General features: G+C 40.1%; 1 protein-coding gene across 1 annotated transcript in view; it reads left to right on the top strand.

Moving 5' to 3' along the window:
• Nucleotides 1-27,283, top strand: part of akap6 (A kinase (PRKA) anchor protein 6) — a 232,711-nt gene that overhangs the window by 164,364 nt on the left and 41,064 nt on the right. Inside the window, exons 16-17 of the mRNA XM_085391037.1 lie at nt 3,407-3,553; nt 14,668-14,928. Coding sequence (XP_085247163.1) covers nt 3,407-3,553; nt 14,668-14,928 — 408 coding nt within the window. The remainder of the gene's footprint in view (nt 1-3,406; nt 3,554-14,667; nt 14,929-27,283) is intronic.

Genomic DNA, 27,283 nt, shown 5'->3' with positions numbered 1-27,283 from the left:
AGTGTCATTGAAGCAGCGCTCCTTTACTTTTCCATCTATTTATTGTAGTTTTCTCTGTTTCTTTCCTCTGCACATGATCTCTTTATCTCAGTCCTTGTCTTTTTTACTTCGTTCTTTGTCTCTCTCCATCCTTAGGCCTGTGTATCTTAGTCCATCCTTGCATGGAGATTGACTGGAGGCATGAATACATCACAGCTAGCCATCCATGTAACCCTCCCTTCCACCCCCCCATCTTCACCCATCATCCTCCCCTCCACCCTCCCATTTCTCCAAGATCCCTCTCTCAGCACTTATCTCAAAGTTCGGATCTCATGCATTTTAATCGGCGTGTCTATCTTCCTTTCTCCCTCTCTCCCTCTTTTCTTTGACTTTGGATCAGTGGCATCCTTCAAACAAACAACAACAACAAAACAACCCCCCTGCCGCCTCCCTACTGGCTCCCTATCCCCTTTTTAAATCAATATTTGCCATCAGCGAATAAATCGTATAATTTCCTGGCTGTTAGAAGAGTGCGACGCCGACATATTTACCTTCCACTCGTCTATTTTTTTTGCCTTCGATCCCTCGTTCTCACGGCGTGGCTATTAGCTAAGTGAAGGGGATGGATGGCCATGAAGCACCGAGCGATAGCATCTCCATCAGAATCGTCGACATTGAAAAATGGCCGCCGCCTCTCTGATGACAGCACAGCAAAAACACACATACACATACACACACAAACATGCATGCATACATACATCCACACACACACATAGAGTCACAGAAGAGACATTTAAATATTCAAATAGGGCCGGGTGGTAATGATAAACGACAAGGGAAAAGTAGAATTGAGTAGCTATCGATGCAGAAAATGAAAAGAGGAGAAAGAGAAAAGAGGAGAGGAGGAGGGAAATTAAGCCAAAAAATATGGAGGCATGGAGGGAGAGGGGAGTTATGCTAACAAGCGAAAACAGGGAAGACAAGAGATGGATGGAAAATAGGATGGATGAATTAGGCAAATAAGTGCAAGTGGTGTTTTACAGTAGATAAAATAAATAAATGTGGAGATTTAAAAAGATGGATTGAAAGAAGAGAAAGGGCAAGTGGAACAAGAACTACGAAACTAAACCTTGGACTTCATAAAATAAAGGGGACATAATGGCTGGAAGGGCATGCAGAACCCTGGAAGTACTTGCTAAAGACAAGACATTTAGCCAGTGTAGAAACCAGAAAGTGAATCTATAAGTCATAAATGGAAGAATTGAAGTTGCCAAAAATCAAGACACCACAAAGAGTAAACAAAGATCAGACCACAAAAAAAGGAGCTGGAGAGAAAACTCGAGAAACAAGCAAAAATGTGGTTGGTTGGAAGCGCAATATCCAGAGAGAAGAACGAAAGGGAGAAAGGAAATTAAATCAACTCAAAATGATGTAGTTTAGCATCAAAGAACTTCTGAGCTGAAATAAAAGGAAGAAAAAAAATCAATATGAAAGCACAAAAGACATAAAAATGAAGAGCTTTGACAATTAAGGTACACTTTACTGCCATTCTCTCCATAAAGTCAGTGTACTATAGAAGACAATTGTTGCTGTGCACAACAAAAGTGAAGAGGTAAAAATACGAGTGGTGCCATTCCTGTTTGGGCGTAAATATAAATCTGATTATTTGTACTGCAACTTGATTTCTTCTTATGGGCTCTTATGGACTTGAAGGTAGGATTTAACTATGGGCGCCTACTTGGCAACGTTTAATGAAACAAAGTGACACAAGGTATAAGATCAGCCTGTTTTCCATTGTCAGTGTGATAAAAGACACAAGTAGGAAATTGCCTGGTCGATTGCTGTCAATCAGTTGTGTCAAAAACTTCCAACTTTGGGGAAAAACTGTGATATTTCTAGAAAACTGCATCAGTTGTTTTAAATGTTTTTTCTTCACATTCCTGAAAGTGTGACTTTTAGATTCAAAAATAGAAAAACCTGCAGCTCCTTCACTCCCCAACTACAGAACTCAAGCACAAAAGGGAAGGAAAATATTCAGCAACACTTGCTGGTACAAAATGGAGCATTTTTAAAATCTCTCCATAAAGGACTCCACAGTCTACCGTCAAGTGCCGCTGCGGTGTTTGATTCCTGCGCGACTGCGGAGCTGCAGAGGTGCGACAGAGTTTTTATCTTTAAAGCGGTCAAAGCAGGTGAAGCAGTGAGTGAAATCTGCTGAAAACTCCTGCGACACCCTCAAACGCTTCATCATGAGATGAGCTGCAAACAATAACAATAAAAAATGTGCTCCCGTTTGAAAGACCAAGGAATATTCTACTGAAAATCTGTCTTTTGAGCATTTAATACTCACCCCCTGTAGATGGATTCACAGCAAGTACAATGGATTCAAGTGGAGATCCAGTTTCATGGTGTCAACATGTCAAAACATAGAAACATTGACATTACAAATTTCCTTTGTCAAGCGTGTTTTGGAATAAAAAAATTACCAGCAACCACTGCCTCAGTCGTTTATCCTAAGCAAGAGCTTTAAGTTTCCAGTACAGAACCATAAATAGTTCAACCGTATTTGTGTGCCCACACCTGTAAATGGTAAGAAAAAAGGTTAACTGTAGATATGCTGATGTTTTAATGATTTAAAACATTAAACTGGACAGGATAGCTTTCTATAGGGTTATATATGGAAATGTGGAACGTGATTTTGAATGTACTAATCAACAGCGGTGAATTACACAGCCATACTGCCTTTTAAAATGTTGGTGCTGGACAAGTCAAGCTGGTTAAGCACATTATCAATTATTTCAACACTGTAAAGTGCATTAAAGGTGTGGTTGAAGCTATGCAAGTAACACCCATGTTTAAAGTGGCTTTTTATGCGCCAGGTTAAAGTCATCATATGTGCAAGTAATCCGTATCAGCCAATAGCTCAGATTTACAAATAAGATCAGGTATTCCTAATATAATTATCTCAGGCACACACAGCCCCACCGACCTGATGAACAAACCTTATTTTTACAAGGGGCAGCCAATAAAAAGAAAGCTGGCTTAAAAGGAGGGTGACCTCAAAGGAAAGGAGCTAAAACAGCTTGTTGCTGACAGCAAATTAATGAGGGCCGGCACAAAGATCGAGTAGGAGATAAACAAGGATTATTTTGAATGCAGTATCGAGCAAGGTAACTCTAATAGAGTTCAAGAATAAAAATATGGAGCAGTCTCCTTCAAAGGGAAGGAAAATTTGTGGCTAATTTAAAGGTCAACATGTAGGAGTGGGACGAGCATAAATGCCCAGTCAGTGTGGTACCATTAATTAAGGCTATATTAACGAATCCCGAGTTTGTTTTTTTAACTAGTGTGCTTCACACAGCTGCCAAACAAGAGTTAAATGTCAAGTTGGATTGTATCTGTTCATACGTGTGTCCTCCTTATCCAGAGCAGCCACACTGAGCTGATGATGATGGAGAGCAGAAAGACCAACCTGCTGGGCCGAGCCGAGTCTCTGAAGAGGAGTGGCACTGAACTACCGAGCAGCTTCCACTGCAAAATACACAACCTGACACACATGTGGAGACAGCTGGAGGTAACACACACGCACAGTAAGACACAGTAGAGCCAAGTTTTAGAAGATACAGGAGTGCAACTGTGGCACCATGGCCACAGAGATAGTATATCACAGTAATACTCCGTTGAGACTGTGCATATAAGTCTGTGTTTCTATGTGTGTGTGTCTGTGTGTCTAATTTTAGGCTAATCAGCACTGATCCAATCTAGAACATGAAGATGATAATTAGTGTCGTCTCAATTAGGGAGCCCTGCTGCCACCATGGCCTTTAACTGTGCAGTGGAATGCACAGACAGACAGACAGACAGATCAATCTACGACTTTAAATGGATACATCATACAGTGGTGACTTAGAAAACAGAAAACACATTCGCCATAAAGTATACCGTGCTTTATTTCTTTCTAATACACATTGGACACAGTAACAGCTCTGAAGACATGCACACACACTAAAGAAAACCAGTGTAGGAATAACAGTTTTTATTTTTCTGAGATCCCAAAAATCTGAAGATAAAGCTTTGAGTCCATATCATCGTTGACCATATCATGGTCAACGATGAAACGTTGGTCCATATCAACCAGAAAAGCTCTTCTGATGAGTCAACCTTTTTTGGCAAGTTATCAGTGTGTGCTTTTGATGAAAGGCACACAGTGAGTCACAAATTATGTACTTCGATACATAGACCAAACCCCTCTGGCTATCCTGTATGGGGTGCTTTGGGAGTACGGGATGTGTGCCACTTTATGACCGTTGCAGGAGCTTTGTCCTCATTCCCAGTAATAAGTTGGACTCGAGCCTGGTGTGTGTTTCACTCTTTCACAGCTACCCTTTGTCACTGATTCTGTTCATGGTTTTTATGGACAAGTCCAGCCAAGTGGCAGAAGGTTTTCACTTTGTTGCTCTTAGAATCTCATCTCTGCTTTTTGCAGATGATGTGGTTCTGTTTCCTTCATCGGGTGATGGTCTCCAGCTCAGACTGGAGCAGTTGGCAGCCAAGTTTTCCTTTGCCGGAAAAGGGTGGAGTGTCTACTCCGGGTCAGGGATGAGTGACTGGCCCAAGTGGAGGGGTTTAAGTATCTCGGGGTCCTGTTCATGAGTGGCGTCAAGGCTGCAATGGTGCAGACGGTGCGTTGGTCTGTTGTGCTAAACAAACAGCTGGGAATGAAAGCAAAACTTAGAGATAGGATGAGGAGTTCAGCAATCTGAGAGGTGCTCAGGGTAGTACTGCTACTCCTTCACACCAAAAGGCGCGCATTGAGGTGGTTTGGGCGTCCTGCAAGGATGCCTTCTGAGTAACTCCTGGGCTGGGGAAGTTAAGATTACATCTCTTGGCCGGCCTTTTTAGCGCCTTGATAAGAGGAGAGTGCAGTTCTGCACTGTGAGGTAGTGACTGGTGATCTCTCTGGTGACATTTCTGCTGTTGGTGGTTGAACATTAATGACACCTGAAGATGAAGTGCTGCATTTGTCAGTAGAACCCTAAACTTCTATTGATGATAATACACCTACTTATCTATAATTGTATACAGTGGTCCCTCGCTATAACACCGTTCACCTTTTGCAGCCTCGCTGTTTCGCGGATTTTTGATTGGCTGCAGACCATTGTCAATCAATCTCGTGCTCTGTCTCCTGTACAGTACAGAATGCGTTCAGCTTGTCAAATTTACATAAATCTTCGATCGCTAGCAGTGTGACTCTGAAGTGCTGTACTGTATGTTTGTAAGTTTTCTCCCCAACAAACACAACATGGTCAACGATGAAACGTTTTGCACTGTCAAAGCCAACCGCGGGTGCCTTTGGTTTCATTCTATAACACTGGACTTATTTTTGTACGAAGGTTTGAACTTTGAGACAAGAGAGAAAAGTGTGAAAATGTTCATGCCTGTCTGAGAAAAGTGTAGTGAGGGTTTTTACAGCCTTAAAACATCTATAATAATTGTAAAACATAAAGTTGGCTACTTCGCGGATTTCACCTATCGTAGGTTATAATTAGTAGTTTTCTTCAGCTTTTTTCTCCAAAGTGTCCGTGGCCAACTGGAGGTCACCTGATATTCATTGTGAAAAAGTTAAATAGACTTGAACCACCTGAAACAACTTTCATCTGTATGTCTTGTACTGTATTTGGGTCATTCCAAGGACTGAAGTGAGCTCCGCATGCTTTGCTAATGGGTACGTTGGTGGCAGTTGTTTGTCTGTACCTCGGCGTGGTGATTAATTCCAGGTCTGCGGTGGGGTGACAGCTGGCGACGGCTCGTCAGGAGGCTGAAATTGCAGCGATGTGACTTTGTTCCTCCGAAGAAACAAACAGTCTCCTGTCGACCGAGTGGCACGTCACACAAACAGAGAAGCAACAGAGGAGCAAACACCATCTGCGTGTGTGCGCGTCATTTCCTTGTAGTCCCTAATGATGACACACACACGCACACACACACATACACAGTATTGCCTCACTCATAAAAGTTATTGGAAGTGTGTGTGTGCGTGTGTGTGTGCATTAACATATGTATCAACCTTGCTGAAACGGATTCAATTTTAGAAATTAAACAACAGCAACAGATGAGTCTTTCTCTCTGCCTCTCTCTCTGCATCGTGTGTATTTCCGCCACAGTAACCAGGCTGTGATTAAACTTCTGTTACTGACGGGGAGGCATTTGGACTCTGAATGCCATTTCCCACGCATGCATTAAAGTTTGTGTGTGTGTCATCAGGTTGGGGGCTCTTAATCTCACATTCTCACTCGCTCTCCTGGTTTTCCTTCATCCGTCACCTCTTCAAATTCTGCAAGTATGTGGACACCCCATTAGCATGTCACAGTTACCAGAACTGAAACCAAACAGCTTTTAAAAAAGCAAATGCCCAAAAAACGCCACAGCTGTCCATTCCTGCAGGTTCTTAGTGTTTAGCTTAAATCATCACTAATGAGTAAAGAGACTAGAGGTTGGCATCTTGAGTAATTAGATGACAGAAGTAAGCACAAGTTGTAAACATGGGAATCTTTCCCATCATCGCCTTCCCACCCACATGATGAAAATGCTTCTCTTACGCAGTTAAGCTCTATATTATTCAGGTCCTGTCATCTCCATACAGTGGGGCAAAAAAGTATTTAGTCAGCCACCGATTGTGCAAGTTCCCCCACCTAAAATGATGACAGAGGTCAGTAATTTGCACCAGAGGTACACTTCAACTGTGAGAGACAGAATGTGAAAAAAAAATCCATGAATCCACATGGTAGGATTTGTAAAGAATTTATTCGTAAATCAGGGTGGAAAATAAGTATTTGGTCAATAACAAAAATACAACTCAATACTTTGTAACATAACCTTTGTTGGCAATAACAGAGGTCAAACGTTTACTATAGGTCTTTACCAGGTTTGCACACACAGTAGCTGGTATTTTGGCCCATTCCTCCATGCAGATCTTCTCGAGAGCAGTGATGTTTTGGGGCTGTCGCCGAGCAACACGGACTTTCAACTCCCGCCACAGATTTTCTATGGGGTTGAGGTCTGGAGACTGGCTAGGCCACTCCAGGACTTCCAAATGCTTCTTACGGAGCCACTCCTTTGTTGCCCGGGCGGTGTGTTTTGGATCATTGTCATGTTGGAAGACCCAGCCTCGTTTCATCTTCAAAGTTCTCACTGATGGAAGGAGGTTTTGGCTCAAAATCTCACGATACATGGCCCCATTCATTCTGTCCTTAACACGGATCAGTCGTCCTGTCCCCTTGGCAGAAAAACAGCCCCATAGCATGATGTTTCCACCCCCATGCTTCACAGTAGGTATGGTGTTCTTGGGATGCAACTCAGTATTCTTCTTCCTCCAAACACGACGAGTTGAGTTTATACCAAAAAGTTCTACTTTGGTTTCATCTGACCACATGACATTCTCCCAATCCTCTGCTGTATCATCCATGTGCTCTCTGGCAAACTTCAGACGGGCCTGGACATGCACTGGCTTCAGCAGCGGAACACGTCTGGCACTGCGGGATTTGATTCCCTGCCGTTGTAGTGTGTTACTGATGGTGACCTTTGTTACTTTGGTCCCAGCTCTCTGCAGGTCATTCACCAGGTCCCCCCGTGTGGTTCTGGGATCTTTGCTCACCGTTCTCATGATCGTTTTGACCCCACGGGATGAGATCTTGCGTGGAGCCCCAGATCGAGGGAGATTATCAGTGGTCTTGTATGTCTTCCATTTTCTGATGATTGCTCCCACAGTTGATTTTTTCACACCAAGCTGCTTGCCTATTGTAGATTCACTCTTCCCAGTCTGGTGCGGGTCTACAATACTTTTCCTGGTGTCCTTCGAAAGCTCTTTGGTCTTGGCCATGGCGGCGTTTGGAGTCTGACTGTTTGAGGCTGTGGACAGGTGTCTTTTATACAGATGATGAGTTCAAACAGGTGCCATTCATACAGGTAACGAGTGGGGGACAGAAAAGCTTCTTACAGAAGACGTTACAGGTCTGTGAGAGCCAGAGATTTTCCTTGTTTGAGGTGACCAAATACTTATTTTCCACCCTGATTTACGAACAAATTCTTTACAAATCCTACCATGTGGATTCATGGATTTTTTTTTCACATTCTGTCTCTCACAGTTGAAGTGTACCTCTGGTGCAAATTACTGACCTCTGTCATCATTTTAAGTGGGGGAACTTGCACAATCGGTGGCTGACTAAATACTTTTTTGCCCCACTGTATATGATTGTGGGTAACTGGCATCATTGTCATTGGAGCAGGGACTTAACATACGCTCCATAAGACAAAACTGTCTGCTTGCCATAACACATACTGTGCAGCACTGGCTCAGACAACCATGCATATATAAATATGTAGTGGCAAAGATTATATTTGATACAATAATCCTACTATTGATTTAATGCATATAATTTTTATAAGTTAACATCGATCCCCAAGATAATTGTCCATAACCATACTATGTTAACCAACTTTAAACATATGCCAAGGCAGCTCACTCTCTTGGCAATATTCACTTTTAAGGGGATAGCATTGTATTTTTATATAAACATTAAGTATAATAATATTATAAATGTATTTCGAACTAATTAGGCAGCTCATTCTCTTTCTCTTGACGATCCTTTCTTTAAAGATGTAACACATTTTGCGGTCGACTTGAATGAAAGGCAGATGTGAAATGTAAAAGTGAGATCAGAGGTCAAATATGACATGATATATGATTCAGACTATAATGTGTTGTTTATAATCCTCATACACCAGCATCATTTCCTAAATGCTGCCAATACAAAGGCAGTAAAATGTTCAGCATAGTTTTAAAGATAAAAGACAAATTTGGCCTTAGATGACCTTGAAGAAGAGGTCATCACTTTGACCTTCAGATCAGTCTATTGATCTTGAAGTAAAGGTTAAAGGCCAATTGTGACCACCACCACACTTTTTAAGAATCATAGTTTCTAAGTAATACGTCTTTTTTCGATTTTCTGCCAATAAATCATTAAGTTGATCTTTTTTGATGTTAACATGACCCCACTCTGCACCCCTACAAACCTTTAGCAAAATTAAGTGACAACTTTCTTTCACAAAGAATAACACGCTACCGAAAACAACCTATAACAAAGCCTTTATTAATGGCAGTGCTGAGGACTGTAAACCAGGGAACCAAGTTTATTTTTTGCTTGGGAAATTATTTTGTTACTTTTTGTGATGAGTTATGTTCGTTCTGTACTACCTTTGTTGAACGCGATTTCCCCGGAAGCTCAGGTTTCTTTCTGATCCTTCCGATGTTGGATTGAAGCCTAAAGAATTCTTTCTTGATTAAAAAAAGGTTTCATTGTTTTTCAAGGTTCCATGTCCTCCCAAAACGCAACCTGTTGTATCAACACTATTAAGAAGAATGTGCACTCTTAATAATAACGCCAGGTGAGCAGGATGAACAGGGACCTCTTCTGTCTTCACCCAAACTTTCAGTCTTTCTATTTCTTCTATTTCTGCCTCCTCCCAATCACATTTATTTCTCCTCCTTTACCTCTGATATTTGTTTCCCTGTTTTCCTTTCATTTTACTTTTTATCACTCTATTTCTTGCAGTGTTAAATTTTAGCTTATGTTAAATATGTCAGAGGTCTCACTTGTTTCTGTCTTTCTGTCTTCTTCTCCTTCGGTCCTTTGCTCTCTCCTCACCCTTCCAACCTGGCGCCTCAGTGGCGTATTAACGGGCCTGTCGGTGCTCGCGTCGGCATCTGGTGCTCTGACACAAATTGGGAATTAACTGGAATTGATGTCCTGTGTCTCGCCTCTGAACTATCCTGGCCTTATGAAGAATTTATGACATAGCAAACACACGCACACACACAACCTGAATGATGAAGAAATAAAGAGGTTGTAAATTAGCTTTCATCTTTTCTGTCATGCTTTTTGGCAGCCAGATTTTTTGGGGGGGCGGTTTTGCAGCTGTTCAAGGTCAAACTGTATGTGTATGGGTATTTACAGTACATACACTGGATACTATACACATAATGTGGAGGCAGAGCTGACAGGAATGAAATGAGCTTGAGCTTAAGCTTGAGAATCAGGCTTCACAGCTCTTTAGCAAACAAACAAATATTTGGAGATCTGCTGGTCGTCTTGCCTTGTGATATGAATATGTTCACCAATGTATGTTTTAGGAAAAAAGATGTTTTTGCCTGCTGTCTTGGGAAAATGTTCTTTATGTCTCTTAAATTACATCCTTGATGGCAGCTATTTCTCCTTGGATATGAGCTATCTTGCTCTCGTTTCTCTTTCTGTTTCTTGTTCTCTCCGTCAAATTAAGAAGACATTCATGATCTTAGCACAAAGCTAACTGCACACTTGACTGTTTGGGGTCCTGTTGTTGCAGTAGTTCATTGTCTAATGGGTTGTTATTACCTGCCAGAGTTCAGCTAAAGTGCTTTCTCCTATACTAATGACTCAGTACCTTTTGTATCAACACACACATATATATATATTAGAGATGGACCGATCCGATATTAGGTATCGGTATCGGTCCGATACTGACCTAAATTACTGGATCGGATATCGGAGAAAAATAAAAAATGTAATCGATCCATTAAATATCACGAAAGCACCTCACAAAACTTGCAACACGCTGTAACTCACCTCAGAACGTTAGCACGTCGGAGCAGTATGCATCACGTGATAGAGCGGCTGTGGCATGCGGGACCTGTCGTGGTCTGGATAGCATTTGGAGCTTCGCTAGCAACCCGGCATTTCATCTCCGACAAAGTTATCCCCGAGAGAAGTAAAGCAAGTGTGTAAGTCCATCTCTGAATGTTTGTAAAGCATTCCTGCGTTAAGCTTAACAAACGATATATGGAGCGACTGCCTATTCTTGCTGCTACTTCAATCATGAAACTGCTTAACGATCAGCTGATCGGCTTTTCTGTCGCGAGTCCGTGTCTCTGGTTTGCTTTTGGCCCACTTTGCACCAGAAAGAGGAAACCATCGGCTGAACAACAGCAGCACATTTAAGCTTGATCAGCTGTTGTTAGAATGTATTTAATATTTCTTTCTACTCGAGGATCTTTTTCTACGTAACTGTGCAGGGGCGGATCTAGCAAAGTTTAGCCAGGGGGGCCGATAGGGCATTAACAGGGAAAAGGGGGCACAAAGACATACTTTTTTCTTATTCTCATTTAAAATGTCTAGCTTTTAATAAATAATTATCTGACACCCAAAGTTTTAATTTGATGTAAAATGAATAGAAGTCAATTACTGTATATAGTGACTATTAAGTCTAATATATATACCCTAGTAAGCTATAGTACTTTTTCCTTTGGGAAGGTACCATCTGTGCAGTCTGCAATTTTGTTGAAGAAAGATGTTGAATCTATTTAATATTTCTTGAAAAATAATTGATTTCTGTGCATTTTTTTTCACACTGCATCAAATTAAGGTTGATTACGTTGATTAAGCATCATGAGGTGGAGCGTGAGGGGTGGTTCCCTATTTTTTATTTATTTATTTTTGTTGTTGCTGGGAGTTGGAACCCTATTAGTTAGGTTGCTTAATATTTATGCTAAGTACTCTTTAAAATACCAGAATAGGGAGGATGGTGTAGGTTTAAGTTTATTAGATTGATCAGTATTGCTGAACTATGAAATTTTTTTTTTTTTTGCATACAGGTATAACAGAATAGCTTTAGTGTAGTTGTTGTTTTAAACTTGAGTATGAACTTATACAAAATGCAGCAAGATATTTAAAAAACAGTTTTGTTGATTAAAAAACACTATATCGGATTCATATCGGTATCGGCAGATATCCAAATTTATGATATCGGTATCGGTATCGGACATAAAAAAGTGGTATCGTGCCATCTCTAATATATATATGCAAATTAACAACAGAAACCCACATTGGGCTTGTTCAGGAGCAACTCTGTGTTCTGTTATTCCTGCCATGGCTGCTTGTTACAGTCATAGTGGAAACTTCAAGATAGCAGCTATCTGAACCTTGAAATTTTCCAAACAATGCATTATGAACCCTGAACAGGACAAGATACAGAGTACAGCTCCCACTGCAGAAACCAAAAGGTATGAAAAGAGAATTACTTCTGGTTTGCCAGCTATTTGGAAACATGGAAGGATGTAGTCGTTGTGTTTGTTGTATTTTACATGCTGAGAATGATGTAGTATAAGACCAAACCTTGGGACTCAACTTTCTTGCTTACTGGTTAAAATTGCTCCAATCCAACTTTATTTATAGAGCACTATAAAACAACATGATAGACCAAAGTACTTTCCAGTAAGAAACAGTAATAAAAGTTTAAAAAAAATATGCATTAAACAGACAAAGAAAATAAAATCACAATAAAATAAATAAATAAATGAGAAAAGATCAACATGAATAAGTAAATATTAAAACATGAATAAAATAGACGAATAATAAAATAACTAACTCTGGTATTACTCCTAAAATGCCTTGGAAAAAAAATCAAATGTTGATGCCAGCCTAATATGGAGGGGCAACTTATTCTATACATGGGAGCCGCAACAGCGAAAGCCCCGGTGTGTCAGTCTCGACATGGGGACAGCAAGGAGTGACTGGTCATATGATCTGAGAGAACGTTGTGGAGTGTATAAGTGTAGAAGGTCTGCCAGGTAGGTAGGAGCCAGGCCATTTAAAACTTTAAAAGCAAACAATAAAATTGTTTGTTTGTTTTCAAAGTGAAAATGCCACATTGTTAGTGTATGGATGTTTTGTGACATTGGTGACACCTTAAGACGCAAACAGTTCCTAGCGTGTATTAAAGAATAATCGCTGTTATTATAACTTCTTCTATTAAAGTAAACATGGCAGTATGATCTTCCTATCTGCTAATCCTGACAACCTGTTCATGTACTACTGTTCCCTATTTGCCCACTGCTAGTAGCAAAGTGTTTTTGTGGGTTTTCTGAGCGTGGCTTATGTAACGGAGTTGGTTCTGGTAGTGATGTCATTTTTCAGCGGTTTTCAGTGATCATTTTTATTAGAACATTTGTAGTTATGCAGTGAGGTCAGCCGTACTGAGTTGCTCCTGCAAGGAAAAATTCAAAGAGAAAATATTAGGTATTAGATAATTAGTAATGACAACATGAAGATAACCTAGCAAAAGCATTAGCGCTACGTCTTTATCAATCAATTGTGTTCTGTGTATGAGATTAAATAAACTGGAGTGTGTCCAAACTGGAGAAATGTAGAAGGACAACTTTGGAAGATTTAGACTTGACGAGACTGCTCTTTTGGACTGTATAGTAAATCTTACTTTCCTACATGCAAATTGAAGCTAAAGCTAAAAAAAACGAAGAACGTATTTATTTATGTTCCTTTGGCATGTTGCACTCTGAATGTTACTGCTGATATCATGGCCTGGTCTCTGCCTTGAGCCTGTGATTGGTGGCCATCACAAGTTTGTTTGTTTTGTATTGATGAGCACTTTTAAGAAACACACACACACACACACACACACACACTTGTTGAACTCCAACTGGAGAATAGTCTCTCTCAGCGGCTTACTGTGTCTCACTGTGTGATCAACAGGGGTTGGAAAATTACTCTGCAGTGCTTATTACACACACACACACACACACACACACACACACACACACACACACACACACACACACACACACACACTTTGAGTCGCGCTCTTGTTGTTTTCAGTTGTTCCTATTTGAAACCGTGATTGCTCCGCGCCAAACCCTCTTTCAGTTTGTATTGTGTCTAAATGATGTTTTGTTTTGGGTGTGAATATCACAACTCTGTAGGAGAAGCTGCTAGAAGCTCTGAATTAGCAGCTGATCTGTTTGCACCTGGAAAAACACCAGACATATTCCCAGAGTTTTATTCATTCCCAACAGAAGGTTTGTGATGACAACAAGCTAATTGATAGTTTTGATAACACCGTTAGAAACTTTGTCTAAACGTGTTATTATATAAAAATAAAACTTTAAAGATTTTTTCTTACATCAAGAAATGCAGAAATGTGAGAAATATTATAATTATATAGAGAGAGACATACAGCAAAGTAATGTAACCTTTCTACAAGACATTTTATGCAAGAATTAGAAAATATGATGACGTACAGTCCAAGTTTGAAGTCAACTCAACTCTGAAACTAGTAATTGAAACGATTACCAATGGGACTGTACGATATCACTGATTGATCTGTGACTGGGTGGGAAATATTCCAGTTTAACCTTCCAGTAGCACCTGTCAGCTGTAAATCCATGCACAGTCTGTGTTCGCAGCATCAGTAGAGCATTAGATCAAATGAAATTACTTTTAATTTCCAGTTAACTTGTACAGTATTGTATGTGAGAGCAAACCAGCAACCTCCCCCACCCCCCAATGTAAACACGATCTCATGTCAACAAGAACATTATGATTATATTATTACATCTTGAACAGCAGCACTGACATCAATGACATTACTGAAAATGTAATCTTCACACTTGCAGCTAGGCGCAGAATACATGACATCCCTATTATTGATCTGCACATTTATAAAGGTAGATGATTAATAGCTGTGTGAGTATTGATTGATATGCTACTTTACATGATGGAGTATTGACATAACAAGGAGTCCTCAATGTAATTGCCTGACTTTTTCCTTTTTTTCCCCCCGGACTCTTCTCTCTTATTTCAGAAAATCCTCTCCAAGCATTCAGGACCTGGTAGGTCTGAGCAAAACCAGTCGTCCAACATAAAAGCTCAGCTGGCTGGAGGTCGAGGTGTCACTGTGGAAAACCCTCGATCAGCCCTGTCCCCACTTACCAACTCACTTCTGGAGCAGTTGGAGGCCCGTATCAAGGAGCTGAAGGCGTGGCTGCGAGACACTGAACTCCTCATCTTTAACTCCTGCCTCAGACAGGACAAGGATGCTTCAGAGCAGCTCCAGAGCTTCAAGGTAGGAAGGAAAGTGTCTCGGTTTGTCTCTTCGGATGTTTGCCTCAATATCAGTTAAATTAGGATTATATTAGTCTAATAGTAGAAACCTACAGCAGTCAGTTGTTACATATCAAGCTCTTTTATTTCATCATGGCAAACTTTTTTCTCAGTACACCTTCATTAAGCAAAGTACTCCCTTGATTTGTTTCGTGACTAAATGTAATCCTACAGAGAAGTACTATAGTCAGACCACCAACTTTACAGATGTGTATCTGAAATCACAATAAATGAAGATGAGTATGGTTTGATATCTTACTGATAATATATTTGGTGTGACACCTTCCACACAGGGCATGATTTACTAAACAGGGCAAAAAGCGTGTGACTGTAATCCCCAAATAATGCTCATTGGTTTGAAAGTTTTAAGGTTTTTTTTTAACCAGAGCTCAGCAGTTTTCTAAACTCAGTTGCAGCCACTTCATTTCAATATCAAGCACAAAAAATAAGACAGGTGCGTTTTTCTCCTCCCTATATATGTTGCACATTAAGAAAGGGCCTCTTATGCAACAAGGTCACTCAGAAAAAAATGTCTGAATTGTCACCTTTTACACGTAATCTTGTCACTGTACTTTTTTAACACCAAAACCCAGTTTGCGTTGCCGCATCCGTTGATTAATATGACGATATGTTGATGGTATTAATGCTCCAATTGAATAAGAACAGATAGCAGGTGACACAGCATGGCTTTTTATGCTGTATCACCTGCTGCTAAATACTATACATACCTTTTCAATGTTGGAACTTTTATAAAGTCTACTTTTGGGTAATAAAATTTCTATTTCAGGTGTGATAGGTAGGGCATTTAGCATCAAAATTTGACAAATCAAACATGTGATGCTACAGAACCCGCCGTGGTGATCTGTTGTGAATAGCTGAACGTACAGGGCTCTAAAAAGCTATTCGACCCCTTTTTGCTGTGCTATTCTTTGCATATTTTAATACTTAAATGCTTCAGATCATCACACAAATTTTAATATCAGACAAAGATAACATGGTTAAATACAAAATGCATTTTTTTTTTAAAAAAAGAAGAAAAAAAAAGAGAAAAAAAGAAAACAAGAAAAAAAAAAGATTAATATGACGATATTTTGATGGTATTAATGCTCCAATTGAATAAGAACAGATAGCAGGTGACACAGCATGGCTTTTTATGCTGTATCACCTGCTGCTAAATACTATAAATACTTTTTCAATGTTGGAACTTTTATAAAGTCTACTTTTGGGTAATAAAATTTCTATTTCAGGTGTATAGTTGGCCAAGATGGACAGATGAGTAGTAATCATATGATCCAGTGTAGTCTTCAATTTAGTTTGCCCACACGTGTCCATTTATAAATTACTGCAGATGGAAACATCACTCGTCTCTGCCTGAACTAATACTTTACTTGATATTAGTGTGTATATCATGAGTATCTAGTTAAATGACTAAAGAAAAAGCCAATCAGTTGAGTTTATTCCAAAAGGTTACCAAGTTCACTATTCAAAATAACATTTCTTGCCTTTGATAAACCAGCTTCTGTATTTAATGGCACAAAAACAGCAACAAAATAATTCAACTACTTGACTTTGTATACAAATATGAATCTAGATAAACTAACAGCTTTCAAACACAAATCATCAGAAACAAAGACACAAGATAACAAAGTGACAGCAAATAGATCCATACTGTGTGTGTGTGTGTGTGTGTGTGTGTGTGTGTGTGTGTGTGTGTGTGTGTGTGTGTGTGTGTGTGTGTGTGTGTGTGTGTGTGTGAGTAAAGCATTCAGAGGTTCTGTCTGAGGTCCACTGTCACTTTTCTTCATTAGCTTTTGCAAATATGTGACAAAGCTTTGGCAAATCAACACCGAGCATTAACAGAAAACATTGTGACTGTGTGTGTGTGTGTGTGTGTGTGTGTGTGTGTGTGTGTCTTTGTGTTGTTGCTAAGTATAGTAATACATCGTCTTAATGAGGCCAAATGAAAGCAGGGCTGTTTTGAAGCGATGGATGTATAGAGGAAACAGCAGTTAACCTTAAAAGCCACGGGACACTAACAGGATATTAATCAGCCTACATCACACAGCGAACAGCTAGCTGCGCTGATTAGCCTAGCCCTGCCGTGTGACTGACAACCAGAGACACACACGCAAATCCACACAATCACCGTGTAAGTGTACCCACTGATATAGAACTGCATGCACACAGAAGTACATTAATTCATATACGTTTGAATTATGCTCATAAATGCTGCACAGTTAAATTACACACACATATGCAAATAAAGAGACTCAGGCAGAGGCATGCATTAAAAATGAATGCATAAAAACATATAGCTGACTGCAGTAACACAAAGAAATGAAAGCACGACTAGACAAACAGCCCTGCTGAAACAAAAAAGTTGCTTCCGTGTGATTAAGAATGTAGAACTTTAATCTTTTTGTAACCTTTCAGATTCTTTGGTTGTGACAGCTTTTACGCAAAAGAATCAGCAGCACATAATCTTTATTCATTTGAGCTTAGGCCTAAAAAGTTGGGAAAGTTTGTAAAGTGAGCATATTTGTGCATGTATGCATGTAACTGTGCATTTCATGCCTCGGGTTGAGTGTACAAAGGGAATACATAAGAGCGTGATAGAACCTTGGAATGACCCACCTGGTCATACCTCATGAAGTAGATCTGAGTGGTAAGATAGCTTTAATATTTCTAGTAAACAGAAATAAATGTGGTTTCTAAAGTGTCTAAAACTAGTTATGAAATGTCCTGTAAGGGCTTACTTTCAATCATCATCATTTTTGGCTTCAGAATTTGTAATGTAAGTAGTCTTTTTTTATCAACACCTATTAGAAGGAAGCATGTTGATTAGGGATGGGTATTGATAAGATTTTAACGATTCCGATTCCATTTTCGATTCTCTTATCGATTCTTTTTTTTTTTTTTAAAGGAGAACACTAAAGTCGATTAGCTTAGAACTGTGTTTTATATCTTCTCTTTGAACAAGATAGAAATTTAGGAGTAACATGGCCTTACAAACCCAACAGTGAGATCTTAAGAGATCCAGCCTACGGCTCTTCAATGGGGTGTCACAGGGTCCCCAGGAAAAAAAATGTATATGTAAAATAATAAAATAAATATTCTCCTGTAGCAATAACAAAGTTTAACATAAATTATTCTGTAGCAATTACACAAGAATATCCAGTAATGTCCTGCCTACAATTAAACACATTCACTTACCAAAGTGAAATCGGGGGCATGTGCTGTGGCAAATGGGTGGAAGCCTTTGACCACAAACTTAGACACTGCTCGGTGACATTCGTCTATCCTGGCCTGAAAGGAGATGCTACCGGTAGACTGCAGCGACAACTGCCAGCATCTGAGCCAGCCAGACTCTGTCTCTCTCATCATGGTTATCTAAATGCAACGCACAGTAATAGCAGGTTTTGTAATAAGGTAAATCGCGCTAACATAATATGCAATGCTAATTGATTAGTTACCTGCAGTATTAACGGGAGAGGACGTGGAAACGCTACCGCTGCTGCTGGGTTGAGCTTCGCTAGTCCGGAGCGGATCAAAAACACGACATTCGTTGAAAGCAATCGCGTGTTTTTTGAGCAAATGCTTTTGCATGTTCATAGTGTTTCCTCCCTTTGATGAAATCTCTACTTTGCAAGTATTGCACGTTGCCCTGTTGTCATCCTTTCTCATAAAGTGTAACCAAACTTTTGAGCGTTTGTGCCGCTCAGGCGCCGTGTTTCCTACTGGGTAAAAGACGCTACTCAACGTGATGACGTCATTCGGGGCGACTGGAATCGATAAGGGAATCGTTTTTAAAAGTGGCAAACGATTCCAAGGAATTGAAACAGTGGGAACCGGTTCTCAACAAGAACCGGTTTTCGATACCCATCCCTAATGTTGATAGCATCTAACTTACATACATCATTACTAGCTCTATTGTGGTGTACGACCACTACACAAGGGAACCTTTTTTCAAGTCTAGGAATGTAAAAAAAAACCTGGGCAGGGTTTAAATATAAATAGAAATAACTATTAAGCATATTTTTAAAGGAATGTGCTACTAAAGTATAAAACTCTATTTCTGTTTGCTTACTTTAGATGTCAGCTATCAGGTGTCCACTCCTGTTTATGGGCCACAAAAAGGAAGAATACCCATTATTCCCAATCCTGCATTAACATTTTTATAGTTTGCATGATGGAATTTAGCCTCCAAGTTATCAATAGGAGCCCAAAATAAACAAATATCTATAACACATTTGCCACAAAGTAAAAAAGATGACTTTTATTTTCTATCAGCAGACGTCAGGATGCTGTACATTTGTGTTTCTTCTTTTGAATGAATGATGTATTGTTTGGGTGTTGTTGTAAAAAAAAGAAAAAAAAAAGAAGTATAGGTAAAGCCTGGTGTGCCTTCTGAAAAAGCCATCCTGCTAATGTTTATTAGATTGCCAATGTTTAATAAAAAATCTCCAAATAGCACAAACTATCTTTGCTTCTCATCACAAAAAAATAACGCCATTTGGGTCAATTTTTTCTAAAGTTGATGTGAATGCAAAACACAAACTGGCTGCTTAAATGATGAAACTGTACAGAAACGAGAGTTTATCTGAAGAAAGTGAGCCTCTCACTTTTGATCCTTGTCACAGCTCTCAGTGGGAAGCCATTGATTTTTGGCAGAAAGAGGCCGTGAGCTTCTGGAGAAATGAAGATTGGAAATATTGATAGCAGTCATTTGTATGGAGAGAGAGAGCGTGAGAGAGAAAGAGAGAGAGAGAGAAAAGGGGGCTCAATTTTAAGAGAAGTCGACTCCATTTTAGCGATCATTTGTCTGTTTTTGGTGTTGGGACGCGTAAATGGGTTCGATTTCTGCACTGCAACCTATTACTGTAGGGCTATATGAGAAAGCAGTGGGGGTCGGCAGGGGTCGCACGGGCACACACACACACACACACAAATGCAAAAAACAACAGTGGTTCCAGAGTTCAAGAACAACTGTCTGCAGATGACGCTGTCCACAAAAAGTTTTCTCAACACCTTCATCACTTGCTTTGCTGCTAATAGATTTGGTTGGGCAATCCACTCTCAGTAATGGAAATGAACGAGTGAGCTGCTATCGGTGCTTGTACGGCTGGTCCTTTAAACTGGCCCATTGGCCAAAATTGCATTGGCCCACCGGGAGAATGTCAGAGGTGCCCAGCCCTGGATGCTGTCTTTAAACAGTAGACGCTACAGCTGTAATGTTTCAGTCTTTTGGTGTAGATTACTGCTAAGGGAGAAGTTAAGTGAAGTGCTCTACTAACAAGGTGAAGGAGAAACCTTAACAGGGAGTGTATCAGTGTGTCAGTTACACTGCTTGAACCTTGTTGAAATGTTTATCAGAAGAAGTGAGTTGATTTCAGTCCGTATTTTTCAGTCTTTGGTATCGTCAGCGTCTCCTAAATATCAGCTGTCTTTCTCTGTCCCTTTCTCTCTCTCTTTTTCTTTTTTTGCACTGAGCTGCCACCCCTCCTCCTCCACCTGGCTGTCTATAACCTGGCTCTTAATTGAATTAATGCTCCTTAAAGATACGGCGTCAGCCAGACGTTCCTCCGGCAGGCCCTGGGCCTCCGATGACTCTCTATTGTAGTAGAAATGCTGTGGGGCCTGGACACACCAAGAATTAATAGACTGAACCCCCACACACACTTGGTCTCACATATGCACAGTGGAAAGCACTCACAGCTACAAAACACACCTGCTCTCCAGTGTGTACAGGTATGCGGGCTAAAAATGAGTCTCACACACTAACAGCTTTTTCTTGAAAGTTAAATGTTGCCTGCCAGTGGGTTTCACGCGGCTTCTTGCTCATCTAATTGGCTATATTTAGTATCATCAGTGCAGTCAGATCAAAAGTCCTAACACAAACCAAAAGAAAGTGGTTGCTTTATCTGGTACATTAATCAGTAAAAAGATTAGAAAATACCAGAATTATTTTTTTTAAATCACTCTTATTTACAGGAATTCAAAACAAACATAAAAAAACAAATCAATAAAACTTGATAAACATAAAAAAAGAAATAGTCGGTTTTCACTGCACAGTACTGATTCAATATGGGTGCATTGCTTTTAAAATCTGTTAAATGATTGTTCAGGGGATCATTTTTTCTGTTGATTGACAACTTGTTTCAGCCTCAAGGAAAGACAGGATTTCATTCTGATTAAGAAAGAATTGTTTCCTTCAAAAAGGATTGGGAATGTCGATATTGTAGGAAAAACATATTTGTTCTTCCATAGTATAAAGACAATAACGCAGTAGATGCATCTGTTTATAAGTCGACTTTCGTTCCGTCTGTCTCGGAAACGGATAAGTATCCATGTTCAAAGTCAGTTTCTTTTGTCAGACAGACACACACTGTTAGGAGGCAACCTCTCGACACACACATCCACACACAGATGCTCGCACAGATAGGTGGATACGAGTGTGAGTGTTTAACTCGTTCCTCTGAAGTGAACCTCCTCTGTGTCTTATCTCCCTACCTGTCTCTATTTCCATTTACATCTCTTTTTTCCTTATCTCTTTCTCGACTGTCCTTTTTTCGGGCTTTTCCTGTCTCCCCTTGTTCCTTGTGTCTGCCTGTCATTTTCTCTTTTTCTGTCGTCCTTAGCGCATCTCTTTCTTTCTCCTGGTGCTGCTATCTGTTCAGCTGCTCCCTCTCTCCCCTGCCGTCGATAGTAGATGAACCTGTCCTCCCCTACTGTTACCCATGGACCCCTCGTCCCCCCACAGACCCTTCTAATCATGCTCTTTGGCCTCCGGCCCTCCCACCCTCCTCGTTGGGCCATTTCTATTTTCAGCTTTCTTTCCTCTTGCCAATTTAACCCCCCACCACACACACACACACACACACACACACACACACACACACACACACACACACCATATCACAAGTCCATCCTTTCTCTCCCTTTCAAAGACTTATGACCCATACCCCCTTTATATCGACACATACCCACCTATATCCCGACTTATTCTAAACCAGCACACAATTCTATATTACAACGATTCTCTGTGATATACTTTATTATTCCAAAACAACTTACATGTGTCATGTGCCTGTCTCTGTCTCTATGCATGAATCCTACTCTTTCCTTTCAAAAAATTAAAAATGGAGTCGCTATGCATTTCCACTTAATGCACCTCCAAACACTGTGACATGATCTGCTGTGGCTTGGACGGGGCCTTGTTTAGACAAAGAGACAGAGCCAACTGAAGAGCTGTAAACCCTCTTTACATAAAACTCCCCTTATTCAACATATCATTGTTATTTTAAACACCATGCTCCTCACATGTATTCCAACCACCTCACGTGTATTTAAACAATTATATAGAAATAATTAAATGACAACGCCATACAAGACTGGATTACAAACTTGGCAAATCTGGCATCTTACCCAGGACTCCAGACCGTCACGGATCTCTGGAGCAGAACACAGTTCAGTTTTGCCCCGGGTACCCAGTTTGGGTTTATCAAGTCCTGATATTTTGTGGCAGTCGCAAGTAGTCTCATTGCCAGAGCAAAAAACTGGCAGTAAACCTATACATGGCAGCCAGGGTGAAGATTCCATCTCCATCTGAAAACCTCACACTGCTGAATTTGAGCATTTTTGCACACAGTGTGAACTTCAGTTTTTTCCCCCCTGTATCTCTTACAAAATTCCCACTTTACAGGTTTTACAGGCATATGATCAGTAACTCTTTCAACAAGTATACAGTTCGAAAAGAACTTTCTGGAGTTCTGTGGATTTAGGCTGTCTTCTGAATCCCAGGCTGATTCCATGATGTTGAGGTTAGGCCTCTGTCGGGCTCGTACCATCTGTTATGCGACTTCTGTGGCTAGTTCTGTTTCAGCTTTTTGTCAAGTTTGGAGGCATTTAGATGCCTGACAGCACTGAATTGTCTTAACAAGCTAAAATGTCTGCACATTGCTGCTAGAAATGCTTTAGTACCTACATCTTTACTGCATTTCAGCTTTTTTGCTGTTTCTTATTTAGAATGATTATTTTGTGTTTGCAACGACTTGGGTGAATTATTTAATTACAAAAAAATATATATTCGGATTGCCTTGGGTTAGAGATAGTGTTGCTGATAGATAGTGTTGAGACATTGCTTCACATTAAAAGTTACTCTTGCTGGCTACGATGCTGAGAAATGCTGCAAAGGCAGGCAGAGATTTTGTTCTCAAACAGAGGACCAATGATCACGTGAATGAGCATTCTTGAAAGATCTCGCAAAGTTTTCTGTTATAAATTGTCTCACCCAGATGCCATTTTTGCCCCTTAAACATTTGCTTCTTTGCTCGATTAGATGTCTCAAATCGGGAGGTTTTAAAGCCTGAATTAATTACTCACTGAATCACTTGAATATATCCATCCTTTCGTTGTATATTTTTGTGAACACCTCTCTCCATAACATGCATAGCCCACCTCCCCTCCCTCAGTGTCTCTCAGGCAGCTAATAGAAGGTGACAGCGAGGCTCTGATATCGATACCTGCTGCATGATGAGGATTAAAGATCCACCGACTCCCTGCCAAGAACACAAGCTGCTGTGTGTTTGTGTGTCTTTTGATTATGCCCGTCTCTGTGTGTTTCTTAGTTGTAGTTCTGTTTGTGTTTATGCCTCGGTTCGGTACGTGTGTGTTTGATTCGCGCGCTTGTTGATGTTTTGAAGAGGTGTTTTCTCGTTAAGAGTTGCTCGTTAGGGGTTGAAGGCGAGCAAACAGGTGAGACGTTACCACGGTAACGGCGTCAACAAACAGATCAGACTTTCATCTTCATCTGCTCAGGAGGAGAAGAAAACACTCGGCTCTTTCATCAGCTAAAGGAATCGAGACAGAGGGAGAATCAAAAACCAGCATAGAGACAGAAGCAGAAGAAAGCTCTGAAGACAAAAGGATGTAGAGAGACACCGGAAAAGTGAGGAAAGCAAGCGAGCGAGAGAGAGACAAGAGCGGTCAGCGGCAAAAGGAAGGAGGATGGAAGAGAAAATCACGGCCACGACAAAGGAGAAGACAATTATCATTTAGTCGCTGTGAAAACCATCAAGAAACAAACTGAAAAAGAGGCGATGATGGCCATAGAGAGGAAGAGCCAGTGAAGAGTAATGAAGACAGAGGAAGAACAGAACAGGAGATTAATTGACACATTTTATTGTCATGTAGAGTTTGAACTTTTCATAACCAACCAGGTATTTATTTAAGGACACCGCAGTCTGATATCTTTCCTCCATTATACAGCCGAGGAGACCTTGAAAAGCAGGGTGTATTTAAAATAAGGTACTCAGTAATTACTACATATTAAAAAACGTATATGTGTCGGATTGCTGAATGACAGAGACACTTTCTGACACTAGTAGTGTTCATCACATCGCTGCTGTCGAACAATTAAAACATGACAGATCAACACTGACTGCTGAATAAATAAATACCAACTTGCATTTTTGCTTAAAGCACAAATGAAGAAATATAAGAACCTTGCAACAGTTTATGTTCTGATCTGTTCTGCTTGTTCCTTCAGTTCATGGTATACACTACTGTTTGTGAGCCTCTGATACTCTGAGTCCAGTCTGCAGGGTTTACTGAAGTTGACAGACATTGTGGATCATCACTTTCCACTCATCGTATTTTTTGAAGACAATAAAGTGACAGAAAAAAAACAATGCTTAAATATGGGAAAGGTACTGAACCCCAAGTTGAAAGCAGCTATATAAGATTCAGTCCCATGACCATTTAAGCCTAACATGCCTTCCAGTATTCAGATGTTTGACTGACTCCATCCCGCAACATTTATTTCACTAATCCGTGACAAAAAGCTGAAAGGGCTCCAGAGACACAAGTAAGGTGATCGAGAAAGAGACAGAGACACGAGGCAAACCAATTTAAATCTGCTATAACAGCAACATATAAAAGTGCATGCAGACAAGACAGGGTGAAAGGCAAAGGTGGGAAAGACAAAAGGTTAGGATGAGGAAGAAAAGAGAACACTGGAACACCTCAGTGGTCAGGTGGAGGAAAATGGAAAGTGTTGGCAACACTAGCACAGAGCGACAGAACAGCATCTAAAGAGAGATGCAGGAAGAAAGGAAGAAAAAGCGAAAAGAGAGAAAGTTGGATAGATGAATATACAGGGAAATACAGAGAGACAGAAGCAGATTGGATTTTATTGATAGAAACGTTTTAACTGGCCGCGGTGCGTTCTCCCTGCTGCATTAGTGAGAACAGTAAATGCTTTCACTCACAAAGACTTCATATATCCTCCATTTGTTTACTGCTGCTGAATATTTTAAGAGTAAAGCTTTCATCCCTAAAATGTCGCCGCATGTCGAGCGGGCAAAGGGACTTCAGATAATAACTTACAATAATAAGACCTGATGATGTCAGCAGTAATCCATTTTGACTTTCACGTGAAGGCTCCAGGGCTTTCTGTCACAGAGGTGTTTTTTAAAACTTTCCTTTAATCAAACACTCACTCAGTATTTTATCTCCAGCCTCATGTCAGGGTTACTGCATGTTGTAGGTAGGCTTGCCACATATTGGGACTTTCAGAATTAGACTGCATATCATTTTTATCACCATGTTTTTAGCTTGCAACATATCTTTATGTACGGATAGAGAAGACTGCCTGCACTCAGAATAACAACATAATGTTGATTTCAGCATGTGAGCATGAATACTGCCAAACAATTACTGGTTATTTAAAGTCTGTATTTGTGATCCAGCCAATTAAAATAAAGGCTTCATTTATAATCCGATATTCTGTCTAGCAGACCAATCTAACCCAATTACCAATTACAGGTTTTAAACTAGAGACTTTCTTGCGATGGATGAAATCTGTCCACAGGCAGACAAACATTTGTCAGCCTATGAATGTGACTTGTTCATTTCACAGCCTCAATGCTAGTCTTTTGGCTGCTTCCATGTTGGGGTTCTTCAAAGCCCTGAATGACCATGAATGTTGGGAGAGAAGGTGGAAAACCAGTGCTAGCTAGGTTAGAACACACAAACATCTAATGGGTTGAGTTGTTTGTGACTGGCTGATTACAGCGCTAACGCACTGTGGTAGTGTCGTCCACTATTACCACAGGTGAGTGTCATATCTCCAGCTTTGTTTACTCTGTGTACTAATTACTGTGGGACTAATTCATCTGGTGACTTTAATGATGTCTTTGTTAAATTGTCCTTTCAGAGATTGTTGGTTTGAACACAGAAGATAAGACAAAGTATCCTGAATATCTGGATGAGTTTATTACTTGGTGTGATGCTAGTTTTCTTAAATTAAACACCAAGGTAACCAAAGAAACATATTTTGATGTAGCATTGGTAGTGTTGGGTGGTGACTGTATTCAAGTTGTAAATCCATATAAATATTTAGATACAGTTTTAGATACAATTGATGAAAACCTGACTTGGACTCAAACACCACTGTCATTTATGTAATGGTAATACTTAATGCAGAAGCCGAGACAGTTTGATGTGGATAAGCGGACAGTATACAGTGTTTTATTTAATGTTCATTTGCAGAAAGTATCCCAACTTTTTGTTTTATTGCCTGGTGTTTTTCACTTTCAGTAATCAGTAAGAGCAAACTCAGTAGGATTGTTAACATGGATGGTAAGATTGCAGGTCAGCAATAATGCAGTATGACCCAACTTTGAGAGTCACAAGTGGTGGAAAAAGGGTGAGATATCTTCAGTGATATAGTACACCTTCTTCATGGTGAATACCTCTGACCTTCCTTGGGTTGGAGGGAACAGCCCATCTTGTGCCCAGAGGTCTTCTTTATCTTGTGGTATAACTCTGCTGAACAAATCCAGCTGTAAATGATATGATGTGGTATGATAGGGGTGTCACGCGCACATAGTTTTGACTTTTGGCACTGTGGCACTTTCTTCTTGTGTAATTGAGATATCTTTATTGTGGATATATTTGTCAGACCATCGCCATCGGCACAAATGGAATTTCTGAAAGAACAATAAGTAAATCTAAATCTAATCTAAAAGCTCCATAAACTATACAGGTACAATGCACAGATACAGATATCTGCTAAAAAATGCTGAGAAAAAATACAGAAAATACTAGAAGTTCTGTCATCTGGATGAGGTGTAGCTCCCAGCTCGTCATATTGTTTGTCAGATAATTCCATTAAAATTGCTTCAAAAGTCACCAGGAAAACGCTGTAGAGAATTCCAGTTGATTTAGATGTTTTAATTTTTTGTTTTAACAGGATCAAATTAGATTGAATTGATGGAAAAAAATTCCCCCATGGAGTTGTTATGTATGGATGAATT

The sequence above is a fragment of the Rhamphochromis longiceps genome, linkage group LG19 (genome assembly GCF_057381845.1).
Source record: "Rhamphochromis longiceps isolate RC_006_pf linkage group LG19, R_longiceps_female_GT1.1, whole genome shotgun sequence".
Lineage (NCBI taxonomy): Eukaryota > Metazoa > Chordata > Actinopteri > Cichliformes > Cichlidae > Rhamphochromis > Rhamphochromis longiceps.
Note: the sequence above shows the minus strand (reverse complement) of the source record. Positions and strands in the feature narration are given on the sequence as shown.